The 16,827-nt window shown below is 40.2% G+C and overlaps 1 protein-coding gene across 1 annotated transcript in view; it reads left to right on the top strand.

The window, feature by feature from the left end:
• Positions 1-8,245: 8,245 nt before the first annotated feature.
• The window catches only part of LOC126484038 (V-type proton ATPase subunit d), a 68,498-nt gene continuing 59,916 nt past the window's right edge, over positions 8,246-16,827 (top strand). Inside the window, exons 1-3 of the mRNA XM_050107373.1 lie at positions 8,246-8,605; positions 8,687-8,858; positions 9,151-9,329. Of these exons, the coding sequence (XP_049963330.1) occupies positions 8,485-8,605; positions 8,687-8,858; positions 9,151-9,329 (472 nt within the window). The 5' untranslated portion in view covers positions 8,246-8,484. The remainder of the gene's footprint in view (positions 8,606-8,686; positions 8,859-9,150; positions 9,330-16,827) is intronic.

Raw genomic sequence — 16,827 nt, 5'->3', positions numbered from 1 at the left:
CATAGTATTAACACTCTGCCGTCCTGCGACACCACACTGGTATGCGTGAAATAGCGGTCAACGTCCGGCGATACAACAGTGGTGTCGTGAGCATAGCATCGCGCAGTGGCCGGTGACAGCACTTTAGTATCTTTTGGATTCTGTTGGTGTTTTGTTCAGGTAACAATAAGTTACACACGTCAACATGTTTTTTTGTTTCTATAAGTACTTGTGCCCTTTCATCATGGCAAATTCATTATTTACGATGAATGCGCGGACGTCTTGTCTGACGTTCCGGACGACTTGGCTGATTGGGAAGATGATGATGAAGTGCCATACTCCTTGACAGAGTGTAGGGGAAGATGTGGGAGGCCCGCACCGCTGTACGAGGCAAGGACCTAGCGGAAGTGGTTTGCCTTCCGCCGACCGTAATGGGGATGATTATTTGTGGGGACTTCAATGTTGATTCACTGAAAGAGTGTAACAGGAAGAATGACCTGGAAGTCTTGCTCGGTTCTTTCAATTTGACATCGGTCACTAATTTTCCTACTCGGGTAGTGATGGACAGCAGCACATTGATAGATAACACTTTCATAGACCAAGATAGGTTTAAAAACATAAATTCTTGTCCTGTTGAGAATGACCTTTCTGATCATGATGCTCAGCTAGTTACAGTATATGACATAGCTCCATTCAGTAATTCAAAACTACCCTCCAAAGTTGTGCATTCAATTAATGACTCAACAATTAGAAATTTCAGAGAAAATCTTCAACAGTTAGACTAGGATGAGATGTAAACAGAATCTGATGCTAATTTAAAATATAACTTATTTCATGATACACTTGTAAGAGAATTTGAAAACTGTTTCCCCAAGAAAGTAGTTAAATCTAATTATAAGAAACCATGCAAAAAACCCTGGCTTACTAAAGGAATAAAAATATCTTGTAACCACAAAAGGAAACTGTATCTAACAACAAGAAAGAATAGTGTCCCAGAAACAGCCCAATATTATAAAAACTACTGTGCTACATTAAGAAAGGTTATTCAAAAGTCCAGAAGCACGTGCATCATGTCTTAGACTAATACCTCTGATAACAAAATCAAAACAATTTGGAATATTATTACAAGGGAGACAGGGCAACCAAGAGTACAGGATGATGGCATCACCATCAAAGCGAATGGAAACTTGATAAACAAGCCGTAAGTCGAAAACATTTTGAATAATAATTTTTTAAATGTTGTAGAGAAAATAGGATCTAAATGTTCATTGGAAGAAGCAAGGCAGTTAATGGAATAGGCCTTACCTACACCATTTGATGCAATTGAAATTCCACCCACCTCTTCTTCTGAAATTAGGAAGTTAATAAACTCTCTCAAGAATAAAAAATGGTTCAAATGGCTCTGAGCACTATGGAACTCAACATCTGAGATCATCAGTCCCCTAGAACTTAGAACTACTTAAACCTAACTAACCTAAGGACATCACACACATCCATGCCCGAGTCAGGATTCGAACCTACGACCATAGCAGTCGCGCGGTTCCGGACTGAAGCGCCTAGAACCACTAGGCCAAAGTGGCCGGATCTCAAGAATAAAAGCTCACATGGAATTGATGACATTTCCAGCAGGATAATAAAAGCTTGTTCCCAAGAAATTAGTGTGATTCTTAGCCACATATGTAATAGCTCTCTGAAGCAGGGATTTTCCCAGATAGACTGAAGTATGCCATTGTTAAACCAATGCATAAAAAAGGGGATACATCTGATGTCAACAACTACCGCCCAATATCTCTTCTGACTGCCATATCCAAAATTCTTGAAAAAGTAATGTATTTTAGAGTAGCTTCACATCTTTGTAGAAATAAAGTCTTAACAAAATGTCAGTTTGGTTTCCAGAAGGGTTTTTCAACGGAAAATGCTATATATACTTTCACTAATGAAATATTAAATGCTCTGAGTAACCGGAAGTCATCTGTTGGGATTTTTGGTGATCTATCAAAGGCTTTTGATTGTGTAAATCATGGAATACTTCTATATAAGCTGTGGTATGAATGGGACAGTGCTCAAATGGTTTAAATCATACCTAACTGGAAGTTCATATAATATGCAAAAAAACTGGTGATTTCTCAAATTGGAGAACAATAAAGAATGGGATGCCACAAGGTTCGGTCTTGGGTCCTCTGCTGTTCTTAATATATATTAATGACTTGCCATTCTATATTCACGAGGATGCATAGCTGGTACTTTCTGCCAATGATACGAGTATAACTATCACACCCAACAGACAAGAATTAACTGGTGAAATTGTAAATGATGTTTTTCAGAAAATCATTAAGTGGTTCTCTGCAAATGGGCTCTCATTAAACTTCGACAAAACACAGTATATACAGTTCCACACAGTAAATGGAATGACGCCATTAATAATTATAGACTTCGATCAGAAATCGGTAGCTAAGGTAGAATATTCAAAATTTCTAGGTGTATGCATTGATGAGGGGTTGAACTGGAAAAAACACACTGAGGATCTGCTGAAACGTTGGAGTTCAGCTACTTATGCTATTAGGGTCATTGCAAATTTTGGCGATATACCTTTAAGTAAATTAGCTTACCATGCCTATTTTCATTCCATTAAAATTGCTACTCCAAGAAGAAATGCAGATGATAAATGGGTATTCATTGGACAAATATATTACACTAGAACAGACATGTGATTACATTTTCACGCTATTTGGGTGCATAGATCCTGGGAAATCAGTACCCAGAACAACCACCTCTGGCCGTAATAACGGCCTTGATACGCCTAGGCATTGAGTCAAACAGAGCTTGGATGGCGTGTACAGGTACAGCTGCCCATGCAGCTTCAACACGATACCACAGTTAACCAAGAGTGGTGCCTGGCGTATTGTGACGAGCCAGTTGATCGGCCACCATTGACCAGAAGTTTTCATTTGGTGAGAGATCTGGAGAATGTGCTGGCCAGGGCAGCACTCGAACATTTTCTGTATCCAGAAAGGCCCGTACAGGGCTGGCAACATGCAGTTGTGCATTATCCTGATGAAATGTAGGGTTTCGCAGGGTTCGAATGAAGGGTAGAGCCACGGGTCGTAACATATCTGAAATGTAACGTCCACTGTTCAAAGTGCCGTCAATGCGAACAAGAGGCAGCAGTCGAACAATTTCTGTATCCAGAAACGCCCGCACAGGACCTGCAACATGCGGTCGTGCATTATCCTGCTGAAATGTAGGGTTTTGCAGGGATCGAATGAAAGGTAGAGCCACAGGTCGTAACACATCTGAAATGTAACGTCCACTGTTCAAAGTGCCGTCAATGCAAACAAGAGGGGACCGATATGTGTAACCAATGGCACCCCATACCATCACGATAGGTGATACGCCAATATGACGATGACGAATACATGCTTACAATGTGCGTCCACCGTGATGTCGCCAAACGCGGATGCGACCATCATGATGCTGTAAACAGAACCTGGATTCATCCGAAAAAATGACGTTTTGCCGTTCGTGCAGCCAGGTTCGTCGTTGAGTACACCGTCGCAGGCGCTCCTGTCTGTGATGCAGCGTCAAGGGTAACCGCAGCCATGGTCTCTGAACTGACAGTCCATGCTGCTGCAAACGTCGTCAAACTGTTCGTGCAGATGGTTGTTGTCTGGCAAACGTCCTCATATGTTGACTCAGGGATCGAGACGTGGCTGCACGATACGTTACAGCCATGCAGATAACATGCCTGTCATCTCGACCGCTAGTGATACGAGGCCATTGGGATCCAGCACAGCGTTCCCTATTACCCTCCTGAACCCACCGATTCTATATTCTGCTAACAGTCATTGGATCTCGACCAATACGAGCAGCAATGTCGCGATGCGATAAACCGCAATCGGGATAAGCTACAATCCGAACTTTATCAAAGCCAGAAACGTGATGGTACGCATTTCTCCTCCTTACACGAGGCATCACAACAACGTTTCACCAGGCAACGCCGGTCAACTACTGTTTGTGTACGAGAAATCGGTTGGAAACTTTCCTCATGTCAGCACATTGTAGGCGTCGCCACCGGTACCAACCTTGTGTGAATGCTCTGAAAAGCTAATCATTTGCATATCACAGCATCTTCTTCCTGTCGATTAAATTTCGCGTCTGTAGCACGTTATCTTCGTGATGTAGTAATTTTAATGGCCAGCAGTGTATGTATCGAATCCATATGCTGGTGAAGCCACACAGAAAAGGCTTATTGTATGTATGTCTGGGATCTATCCTCATACTCCACTGTAGAATTCAGCTAAATTTGACACACAAACAGCAAACTTCCCAAGTATTAACACTGTGGGGTTTATAACCCCCTAGGGCCCATAGGGATAGAGATAGGTCATAATGATTTTTTTTTAGACCATGATTTACTGGCTGCCCTGCACAACAGGAATGATGTGTGGAACATCGGCCTGCATTATTGATCTGCTTTGTGAGGCAGTCTACACGTTGGGTGTAAGAAACTGTTTTCCAACTCTCCGACATGCCTACATCATCAACCTGCTTTGCATATGTCAGGGGAAAACCAGTTTTCAAGGCCTTGGTGTGTACGCTGCCCTGCATGATAAGCATGAGGTGGGAGTAGTATTGGCCTGTCTTATCAACATCTATTGTAGGGGCTACTCCAGTGGTTAGGTATGGCCGTGGGGAAGTTTGAGATGGGTAGAGGATGGGATATACAGAAAGGGGCAGAAGGGGATGGATAGGGAGATGGGGCAGTAGAGGCTGATAGAGGAGGAGAATGAGATGATCAGGGAGGGGGAGGAAGAAGTAGATAGTCACAGAGCGGGGAGATATGGAGATAGATAGAGAGGGAGGCGGTAGAGGAGATGTACAGAGAAAGAGGGGGTGGAGGAGACGTACAAAGAAAGAAGGGGAGGACGAGATAGGCAGAAAGACACAGGGAGAGTAGGTGGACAGAAAGAGAGGTGGGAAGGATAGAAGTAGCGATATGGGGAAGAGGAGAACTGCAGGAAGAGGGGTCAGTCGAAATGGGCAGATATGGCGAGAAGAAGACTGCTAGAAAGGGGGAGGAGGATTTGCGCAGAGAGTGGGTTGAGGGAACAGATTGGCAGAGAGAGGGTTGAGGATGAAATTGGCAGAGAGGTGGAGAACGAGATGGACCTAGAGAGGGGAAGAAAGAGATGCGTGCATTATGTGCGATATACTAGTAAGCAGATGAAGCTGTGGGGGGCAAGGCTAGTATATTTACTTGTGTGTGGTGGGGGGGGGGAGGGGGCTGTGTGTGTGTGTGTGTGTGTGTATGTGTGTGTGTGTGTGTGTGTGTGTGTGATACGAGGCCATTGGGATCCAGCACAGCGTTCCCTATTATCCAGACCCCTGGATCGTTTTCAACCAAATTTAGCACACAAACAGCAAAAGTCACGTGTATCAGCCCTATGGGATTTATAATCTCCAAGGTACCATAGGCAGAGAAATAGGCAAGAAAATAATAATTTTTTTAGCCCCTGCTCTATAGGCTATCCTTCATGAAACACAAATTTTTGGGGAGAAGTATCGGCCTTCTGGGACTACTGAAGAATGAGGTACAATCTGTCGGCCTTGAAAAATGATATCACAAGTCACCACAGATGATACATTGCAAAGACACAGATGAATGTTGAGAAGAAAAGGAATGTAGTACAGAGAACACAGATTGTAGACATATACCGCATATATCCATATTCCGAACGACATTTACAGATATCACTTTTATCACTGTAGAAATTACTAGTATCCTATTCTTTAGTTGATTTATATAGGTCATGCCTGTATGGACTGTGAGTGAATGTCTTCTGTTTGTAATACTTGGGACTTGAAACCGATATAACTGCGTGCTTAAACCCTGTATGGAGTCTGTTTTCTGTCATTGGCAAACTCACTGCTTTCCCATATATTTTAGGCCAGCCACAAGGGGAGAGATCACTCGAGACAGAGGAATATCGGCTGTAACTTTCGCAAATAATGGATGCTGAGGCGGAGTATCAAATACGTAAGAAGTACTGTCTGCTTCACTGTGCTTGGCTTCCATGTAATGCTGATACATTGGGTAAGAGCGGTCGTTGGTAACGTGATTTGCGTTGCAGTGCAAACATCAATGCTCTGCTATGGAAACACTGTGAAGTCTCACGGTCTCCTGGGTATTTAGCACAATGGGCACTACTGTGACACTGTTTAGTTAAATGGAAACATCGATGGCAATTTTAGCATTTCAAAACTGACTGGTTATACAGTGCAACTAGACAGCAGATACCGCACAGATGTACATATTGGGGAAGTTGTAGAGATTTAAATGTTAAGGCACATTTAGGAGTGGGAATGTGTCTCACCTCATCATCTTCAATGACTTTCTTGTGGAACCTTCTCATGTCAGTAAGTAAAAATTCATACTGCATTTCTGCAAGGATGTCTTCATTAGATAACTCAATATCAACATCTTGAATGTCACTCCACCTCTTTATAAGAAAACTAAGAATGTAAGCCTCCCCCTTCCAAAAGATATCAGACAACTACGATTTATTTGCTGACTGCCCAGATTTGGTTTCAATTTTATATATGTTTCTGCCAACAGCGGAGATATTGAGAATTTCATGCCGCAAATCTTTACTTTCTTCAAAGGACATTCTGCCCAGTGCTATTGGATGCATCCTTCCCACATTACCATTTTGTCTTCTACAAATACAACATACAGACCCACATCTGTTGACTGATGTGCATTATCCCTGCTAGCAGTCTATACAAGCATGGCTATTCTGATATGTTACATGCCTTTCAGGATCCACAGTGCTCAATATGAAGCAAAATCCACTGCTCTGGCCACCTCTCAGTCAGACCGAGAAGATGCTTAACAGTTTCTGTGCTTTATTACTGCAGATACTAGGGAATGCATTACTTTCTGAAAGAGTGACCATGGTGGCACTGATCTGTTTTTGAATATGCTGCCCATTGAAATGGCCATTTAGAGAACTAGCTCGAAAGTTATTGTCTTCAGCTACTATGTCCACAGTGCAAGCAACATTTGCAGGGTCACCCGTATCAGTATCCACTGCAACAGTGTTACAATGCGTGTCACTTGCCTTTACCCTTTTCTGCAAATTTACATCAGAAGCTGGTACCTGCCATGATGACAGTGAATGATGTCTTAACTTTTGTCTCTTTGTGTTGTGCATCAGAGGATGTGATGAGACAGCTGCATGTGAAGAATGATGTTCCATTTCAATCTGATAATTCTGAGAACAGCGATCTCGTAAGCACATTTCAATGGTACCTGACTGATGCAGGTCTGTAATTTATACTGTTCATGGAGAATGCGTCATGTTTGGCTCAGTGTTATGGCTCATTTTCAGAATACAGACGACCCCTGACTGGTATCAGCAGGGATCACATAATTAGGTTCCATTTTAATTATAGCCGCTGGACTTACTGAATCACTTCTTATGAACAATGTGTGAGCTGCAAGAATGAACACAGAACTGACACGTGAACCTAAACAGCCCAGACGAAAACACACAACTGGTACACTAGGAAAAGCATATTTGTGCACAGTAAGCTCGCTGCGATGTTAACTATTCCGTGCCTCAGCGACTGTTTTTTCACTGTCGGAGGTATCAGAACGACTTTCAACTATAGTTTTCGACTAGGTAGTTTCTAGACCAAGGTCCTTTACCTCAGATTTGTACATTTTACTCTTCTCCACCATCCCTGGAAGTTCGTAACATCGTCACGGAACTGCCATGTATATTTGTACTATTCCATATTTGTTCACAAACAATTTCGCCAATCGTTCGATTCGCCTTGTAACTTGACAAGTATATTAATATTTGAGTATTACCGTCGCTTAAGGAGCCATTGCAGATGGTTCCATCTGCCTCTGGCACTAACTCATTTTTTTGGAAGATAAGTTACGAATGCTGGCCTCAGAAGGATTTACTCCGTTTCGAGTTTGGACTTAAATATCCGTTACAAGATGACTGGCCAGCATAAAGTTGATACTGTGTGTTGTGAACGCACAAGTTTAACAGGTATTTTTTGCATGCACAGACAGATCGTTGCGTTCGGACAGGGGCCAGAGCCAGCCAGGTTGTTTCCACAGGCAAGTTGACTTGCCGGCTCCGTCGTTCATGGATGCTTGCGCAAGTTTCATATTTGTGGGAATGCGGTTTACACTATGGTACGACGCAGTCTGCTGGAAGCTGCAAAACAATTACGGAAGGTAACAAAAATATTGTCGTTGAGAAACAGGAGAGTGCGTTGATTGTGTATCTTACTGGAATATCTAATTATTTATGAGAATTAATCGAGGAAAGACCTTGATGATAAGACTATTTCTTGTGAAATAAAGTCTCTGACACATCACATGACAGTTGATTGGAAGTGGAGCAAGTGGGAAGGGCCGAGTGTTATAGAAGTGCAGTGTAAATATATAAAAAAATCAATTGTTATTTTCTTTACAAATTCGAAATGATTGGATGTATGTTCAATATTGATGCTGGTTACTTGGAAGGCCTCTGTAGAGGGTTCAAATGTGGAATTTTGAAACAGGCAGATTACTTGAACTTAGTGCAATGTGAAACTCTTGAAGGTAAATATATGAATAATATTTTTGTGACGTTGGACGTATTTTACTTCTGAATTCCTTTGTCAGGAGTTTAATTTGTTCCAGATCTGAAGTTACATCTTCAGGGCACAGATTATGGAAGCTTCTTAGCAAATGAACCAAGTCCACTCCAAGTGTCTGTCATCGATGATAAGCTGAGAGAAAAATTGGTTATCGAATTTCAGCACATGAGACATCATGCAGTTGAACCATTGTCCACTTTTCTGGACTATATTACGTAAGTAACAGTATAGCATGTAAGTTCTCGTCTGCCCTGCGTTTAACAACTACGTTGAATACTGCATCGATCTTATTTGGCTTAATCTTTCGCAATTAATATGAAATTGATGATGAGAAGTTGAACATAAGCGTATAAATCCCACAGCGCTTTGCGAATAAAAAGATTTGATGTCATAGAAGGATGCTAGGAAAGCCCCAAGATTCGTTTTACCACTCTCCCTAAACTGTATTGCATGATCGAATTTTTCTGACAGCGATTGATGTTGTGAGGTAAAATATTTACTTTTCAGGTACAGCTACATGATAGATAACATCATTCTTCTTATCACTGGAACCTTACACCAGCGACCAATATCAGAATTGATCCCAAAGTGTCACCCACTCGGGAGTTTCGAACAGATGGAGGCTATTCATGTTGCTGCAACACCTGCAGAACTATACAGTGCAGTCTTGGTTGACACACCACTAGGTAGGTAAAGCTGTATTCTGTGCTTATAAAATTAGATACGTAGGTACTAATTGAACTAAGATTAAAGTGTGTATGGTAGATATAGAAAACTGCCCTGTTTCTGTACTTAGCTAAGCATAATTAAGTATTACATTGAAAGTAAAAGCACTCAGTTTACATTAACTGTTGAGGGAGGCATAAAGAAAAATATTTATTAAGAGGCAGAGGTCTGAATAGAGGCTTGCCATGTGGCCAGGATAAAAAAAAAAAAAAAAAAAATAGCAATAGATGGTCACAGTCAGAAACTGGCTGTTTACTAGGAATTTGACACATTTGTTTTGGAAGCTTGTCTAGATCCAAAAATACACTGTGTTAGCAACCTTACGTGCCTCTCTGTGCCTGCTGTGTTTTCGGTGTTTAATAATTGTGGAGAGTGTAGTCACTTAAGGATTAGAAGTATGAGTTCTCAAAAAGACAACAGAGAAAATAATTTCTGGATGTGGTACTGTAGGATTAATTTACTAGTCAAAATTAGGATGATGGAAAATACAATAAGCATGAGAATTAAAGGAACCCTTCAGGGATTATCGTGGCATGGTTACAGTAGAAGCTACCACATTTTGACTTGACTTACATCCGAGAACCCCACACTCAACAGTATAAATCAGGTGAGTTGTGGCCCTACTGCACTGATACATAAAGCATCCAGTGCTTTCTATGACAATTGAAAAAACCTGTAGAGATCAATTTCACAAAGATGGCAGAGGCAATGGTGGCGAATTGTTTCCCATTCAAACTTTCATCTCTACTTACCTTTCTTCAATAGGATGGCTTCTAATCTAGAAATGTGGCCAGTTTCAAACATGAATAAAAGTTTGGTTAATATGCTGCATCAAAATTGACAAAAATCAAACAGAAGATGTAATGAACTTACATAATTTCAAGTAGTATGGGTACTCAGATGATTAATGATATTTTACCATATTATACGCTAAAATCTGGAATTGATAATGAACTCTTCATGATCAAATTTCGGGTCGATGCAAGCGTCCGATCCCACGCGTCGGCTTTGACCCGTGATGTAAGGGTGTTGTTGTGTGTGACGTCATGATGGTGCGGAGTTTGGTTTGTGAGTGTGGCGTGTTTGTAGATGTCGTCGTGTTGTGGTTTGTTGTGCTCTCTGGTGGTATGTTCAGGGTTTTCATTTGTGTTGTGTAATGGGCTCAGTTTGCTTTTGCTCATTATCCAGAATTGTTAGTGTCGGCTGTGTTTGTAGTGGAATTCGTTTCAGTGAGTTAAAGATTTTGTGTGAAGGTTAATTTAGTGTTGTTCGCTGTACATCGTGTGGTAATTTTAGTAAAATGAATCGGTTGTTGCTTTTGTTCAGGAATGGATATGACGGATAAAATTACAGTGTGCAGGTCAAGGGAAGTGTTCGATCCCAATGTGTGGCTGTGTATGTTGATATTGGTATCGGGAGATGTTTTTGAGCTATGTAGGCCAAGTAAAGTGTTTGATCCTAATTTATGGGATAGGGAGCTGCTGTTGAGCTATATAGGTCAAGGGAAGTGTCCGATTCCAGATGATAATTGTGTTTAGTGGTATTTGGGGAGTTTTGTGATGTCGGTTTTTGTCGTCATTTTGTGTGGGGGTGGGTGTCTAAATTTGTTTATATTTAGTTTGCCCCCACCCAAAAACACCCTATTTCCCGCACTTGTCCCGTTAGTGTCATTAGGCTTTTTGTGGAAAGTGTGTGTGTTTGTTTTTCGATGTATTTTCATCCTCATAATGTGTACGTACCGACTTTATATGCACCATATTGGAATCGTGGTTTATGGTCATTTCCGCCATATTTGTAACGTCATGGGTCAAAGCAGACGGGCGGAATCGGACGCTTCCGTATTTCCCAAATTTCAGACTTTGGTTGTAATTTGCCATTATTCGATGAAATGCAGGAAGATAATTAGGTTCTGCTGCTACTGTGGTCAGATAGTCTTTGGGGTTTCACTATGTAGTAATATATACTTCCATCAAGTCATAGTATATAAAAAAATAAATTGCGGTATATTGCACGTGCTGTGATCGGCACTTTAGCTTCTCACAGTACTTCTAAAACTACTAAGTATTTCATTTATTCACTTTTAATTTATCTATTCGCTGAGATCAGTAACATCAAATGATGTATGACAGAAAATCTCCTCACATGCCCACTTACCATACTTAATATGCAGCAACCGCAATTCCCATGCTGCATCATTGAACTGTGAGGCAAGAGACCAAAACAGTGTGGTTATTTTTTCACAGTTGGAATCTCATAAACTAATATTATTAAATGACCTTAGTCCACAATGCTACTTTCACCTTATTAAAAGAAGTGTCAATCTCTTGCTAATATCTTAAAGATGCCATTGTGTCAGATATGACCTCATTCTGTTCACTTTGACTACAGGCTCCCCTCTTCTGCTCCAAATAACTGGGCTAGTTAAGTAGAAATATGACAAAGCTTATTGAAATTTGTGGCCGTATCAGAGACAGTGTCTTTCACACGCATCCCAGCAAAAATGTTCATGGCCCCCTGCAGTAAATTGACACAATATGGCAGAAACCAGAACACTCTCAAGCTGTGGCTTTAAGATGATTAGCATTGAGAGAATTTAGACTACAGCCCACAGGACAGGTACCTAAACTAAGAACACGTTGGCAAGAGGGTGATGTGATCCCTGAAGCATTGCAAAAGTAATGCTTGGAAGTCTTTCTGTGCCTCACTGACTTGCTATGCTGCTAAGGTGGACATGTGTCTGAAGGTAAAGATCATTAGAAATGGAATACATTCTGAGTGTCATAAATAGTCAGTCTGTATAAAAGGCTTTGTGAATGTAATCACCTCATCTCTTATTTCAATTGGTATCACTTTCTTGCCACACACATTACAATGAAGGATTTCAACTGATAAGCAAGCCTTCCCAAGGATTAACGTCATTTGTTACCCTTACATATGTCATTGATCTGCAACAACTGCTTCTGTTTGTCCTCAGTGAAATGTAAGCAAAGAAGTTGCTCCTGCTGATACGGGTGACACAATTAATTGTGCTCATACACATTCAAAGGAAAGAGCTGGTCATGCCAACTGCATTAAGTTCATCATTAGCAAACATATGGATTGTATTGTTAACAAGACTGGAATGGTGGCTGTAACAAGCACAAGAAATGGCTTGTTTCTCCAGTATACTTGCAACAGTGTACACAGTGTTGCCATATTACATGATGATTGGTTGTTATAGTGGACTAACAATATCACCTTAGAAATCACCAACTTGTTCATTTTCAAATGTCAGCAGCATCTTGTGGTGCAGATGAAATTGGGAGATGGTACAATAACATCAACCTAAACTGCATGATTCTTGTGACTAACCTACACCTAAAAACTTATGTGGTGTACTCGTGTGAGATTTCTCCTTCTGGGGCTACAACAAGGATTAAGTGTGTCTTGGCCCATACTTTAATGGGTCAGCATCCTACCTCAATGCTATCCTTTATTTGTCAAACGTGAAATGTGTTACGGAGTGGTTTTTACCCCTGAGACACTAAATTAGCACTCATCAAATTAGAAAAATTACGGTAGTGCTGTGTTAAAAACTGTGTGCCTTCAACACTAACCAATCCTCAGTTCTTGAAAAAAATACTTCTTCACATTAGACACTTTTTCCTGTTGGTTCAATTTGCTGCAGGAAATTCAAACTCTGGAACCACTCATTATTTAAAAATTGTCTTAGCTACAGGAGTGTCTTTAGACCCATTATCATATGTTTCTAGAAACTGTGTCATTAAATAAGTCACTAATCAGCAATAACACTTCCTTACAACACAGTTCGTGAGATTAAACAGCACTTCAAATTCCCCTCTCTGTTCTAAATTCGTGCATCATTCACCTGGTACCCAAAAGGTGAAATGTCAAATATTAACTACATATTCAGGGCAACCGTGCAAAGGGAGTGACCTGGCGCAATTCGAATAGTCACTGACTGGTTGAAATGAAACTGTCGTACAATATACGGGTAGCTCCTGCTTTTGTCCTTATCTCTAAACAGAACATTCATACTCCCTCCCTCAGAACACACTAGGGTTTACTGCGGAGGTAGTGGGAATCGTGATTTCATAAAGCCGCTTGGAGTGAAAAAGATCTTGATCATATGTAGCTCATAAAGTGTAACTATCAGCTACCAACACTCAGAAATATGGAAGGAAAACAATGTTCGTTTTATGAACATAATGCAAAAACTGGTTGAGCTATAGTAGTATATGCAACTGTAGTGAACTTTCTCTCTGGTCCATCACACCAAGGTCACCAATAAAACTAGCTAAGGGACATCATTTCAAGGATGCATCGTACAGCAAGCACTTACTTGTCCCCAGTTTCAGTTCATTGAATCACTTCCCTGAACTTAGTGAAGTCATTAATGCGTACAAGTAGTGCAGGAAGAAACATGGGCATCAGTGCTATAATGAACAATTTGCATCCTCTGGAAGTTAGTGTTCCATGGACTGCACATTTGGCAGATGGTATCTTAATATCAGTCACTTCTAGAGGATAGGTGTTAAACATTTTCCAACTTTATGTGACTCAAAGGCAGAAAGTGTTTTAAATGTGAGTGCTTTGGTGATCAGTAAGTAACTTTGTGCAAGATACTAATCAGACTGAAACACCTAATTTCCTATGAATATCAGCGCTGTCCTTACATCAGAAAATACAAGAACTTACAAAATAATTATTGTCTTTAACAGATTGCAATCTGTACATCTAATTATGAGCTACTATGTGCTCTGTGTATACTTACATGACTTTGTTGTAGTCATCAGATATATTACTAATCTGCTGATGTAATATGGTGCTGGCTGCATGGTGTGTACAATGTATGTCAATAAAATAAAATAGTAATTTGTTCTAGGTGTACAAGGGAGTTTCTTTCACTTTTAGTTACATTTAGGCTTTAAGCTTTTGTTACCTCCATATTTCACTTCAACATTCACAACAATAGTTTATTGTGGATGCATTGTGTGAAGATTGCAAAGCTCCCTTCACACTACTCTTCTCTCCACAGTGGCTTTTGTATTATTGTTTAATTATTCCCTCTGACAGGTCCACAGCTCTGCAGCAATAACACAAGTATAATTTGGAAATCAAGGTTTTTTTAAAAGAAAACTTATTCAGTGGGAAATACAGTGCATGTGCAACAGTGCTGTGAAGTAACGATCGTGTGATGGGCAAATAGTCTCGACTGTTGTCAGTAGTTCTGGAGCAGTGGTTGAAAATGGTGGCCCTTTGTGTTTTCTTCTTCCAACTGTGAGGTTCGTTCAGTGATACCATCATATAGGGTGAATTTGACTACCTGAGGGTGAAGTTGACTGAATATCTGTTGTGATAATTGTGGATTGTTTGACACTAGAGTGAATTTAATTGTTCTGAAACTTTTTCAATAATTGAGAAATAAATTGAGCATAATAATTAAATTTAATACTAATTTCAGAATGACATACAAAGGAAGTTTAAGGACAGAAATGGTGATCACAAATTTGCTTTATGAAATTACACACACACTACTTCTTTAGCATTAAAATCTGGCTAATCAACTTTGGTTTTACCATGATGACCCTAAAACCAGTTCATCAGCTTCGCAGCTTCCTTTGGGAATTTTATACTCCTAGCTTAGTGTTGTTCATACTTATTTTTGCATTTAAAATTTCTGTGAGCCATAGTTCTAAAACATCCAGGCTATATTTCGTGAAGTAACCTGGTTTTTGTATGTACACATGTGACGTTTTCAACTCTTACAATCTCAACTGAATTATGCAAAAAACAGAACAGTGACCTATGAGACAATCTATAAGTTAACAACAGCCCACTGCAAGAATGATCACACTTCACAACTAGACTGTTATGGACAGTGCTGTTGTATCCAGTGTGTCACATAGTTGCCGCATTCATTATATCACATTCTTGCCCCCATTTACAAATGTTTGTTCCTAAAAGAACAACTACCAACAAGGTGGCACAGTGGTTAGCACACTGGACTTGCATTTGGGAGGATAACTGTTCAAACCCGCATCCAGTCAATCTGATTTAGGTTCTCCATCATATTCCTAAATCACTTCAGGCAGATACTGTGATAGTTCCTTGAAAGGGCACAGCCGACTTCCATCCCCGTGCTTCTCTAATCTGATGGGGCCGACGACCTAATTGTTTGGTCTCCTCCCCTAAATCAACCAACCAGCCAAAAGAACAATTGGAGAAAAGATATTAAACTTCACACTGGTTCCACAAAAAACTGTGAAATTTTTGTGTGTGTCTATAAATTGGTAAATAAGTATAATTAACTTTCATTATTGCTCTAGTTGTCATTGTAAAGGTTCAGCACATGACTTGCACAAGACCTAGACATATGACCAGGTTTATGCCAGTCACACAAATAAAAGATTTAGCCCATTAAAAAAGTTAAAACTAGTCCTTCTGAAAATGATTAGTGTTCAAATAGAGATCCGGAATTCATTTAGCCATTGCCATGAATTAAGAGCTTTTGCGTGGTAAATACAATAAATAAAACAATTTTCATCACCAGTGTATGGTTATTTAACATTTTTTAAACTTTTTGGTCAACTTCACCCCATTTGATGGTACTTTTCTCAATGCAAATTGTAAAGTAGCTGCGTGGCAACAATTTCATCCAGTACGGATCACGATATCTGCAGAATTAGGCTGCTGAGATCCATAATCGTGGGAAGAGCGTTCTCTATAATGCAGTGCCCCACCAACTCCAAAAGGTAGTCACTATTCAGTATTGATCTTTGGAAAATTGTCTACACTAGTGACAAACCAGCTGTTTGCTTATGACCTTTGTCTGGTACACCTGACAGTTGTCGTCTGAAAATTTTGAAAAAAGTGGGTGCTGCAAAACCTGACACCATAAAACGAAGTTAATCACTTACGAGCAATGTTGAAGTTCCTGCAGTGGTATCATGACGACAGCAACATCTTCCTCGACAGTATTGTCAATGGTGATAAGATGTTGGTTGCTCACTTTATTCTGGAAATGAAGCAGCTGTTGAGGCATTGGTGCCACTATAATCCTCTGATCAAGACAAAGTTCAAATGGACTGTCATTGTGGAAAGTGATGTGAACAGAGTTCAGGGACAGCAAGGGTATTCTACTCGCTGAGTTTCTACCCATAGGTGAAACAGTGAATGCTGACCATTCCATTATTGTGAAACACTGTGGAAATTACAATGAGCAGTTCAAAACAACCAGCATGGAATTCTCAATACAGGTTTTTCATATGATCTGACACTGCATGCCCATGTATGGCTAGCACACAAATATTCTGAAAGAGGTTTTTATTTTATTTTGCACATTTAGTTTCATAGTACCAAAGTGAGAAGCAAATTTCCATTGGCATGGAACAAGTGTGTACATGAAATTAACATCAGAAAAGTAATAATAGAGAAAGTAAAATGTACAAAAATCCT

This window comes from Schistocerca serialis, chromosome 6, assembly GCF_023864345.2.
Source record: "Schistocerca serialis cubense isolate TAMUIC-IGC-003099 chromosome 6, iqSchSeri2.2, whole genome shotgun sequence".
Taxonomy (NCBI): Eukaryota; Metazoa; Arthropoda; class Insecta; order Orthoptera; family Acrididae; genus Schistocerca; species Schistocerca serialis.
Note: the sequence above shows the minus strand (reverse complement) of the source record. Positions and strands in the feature narration are given on the sequence as shown.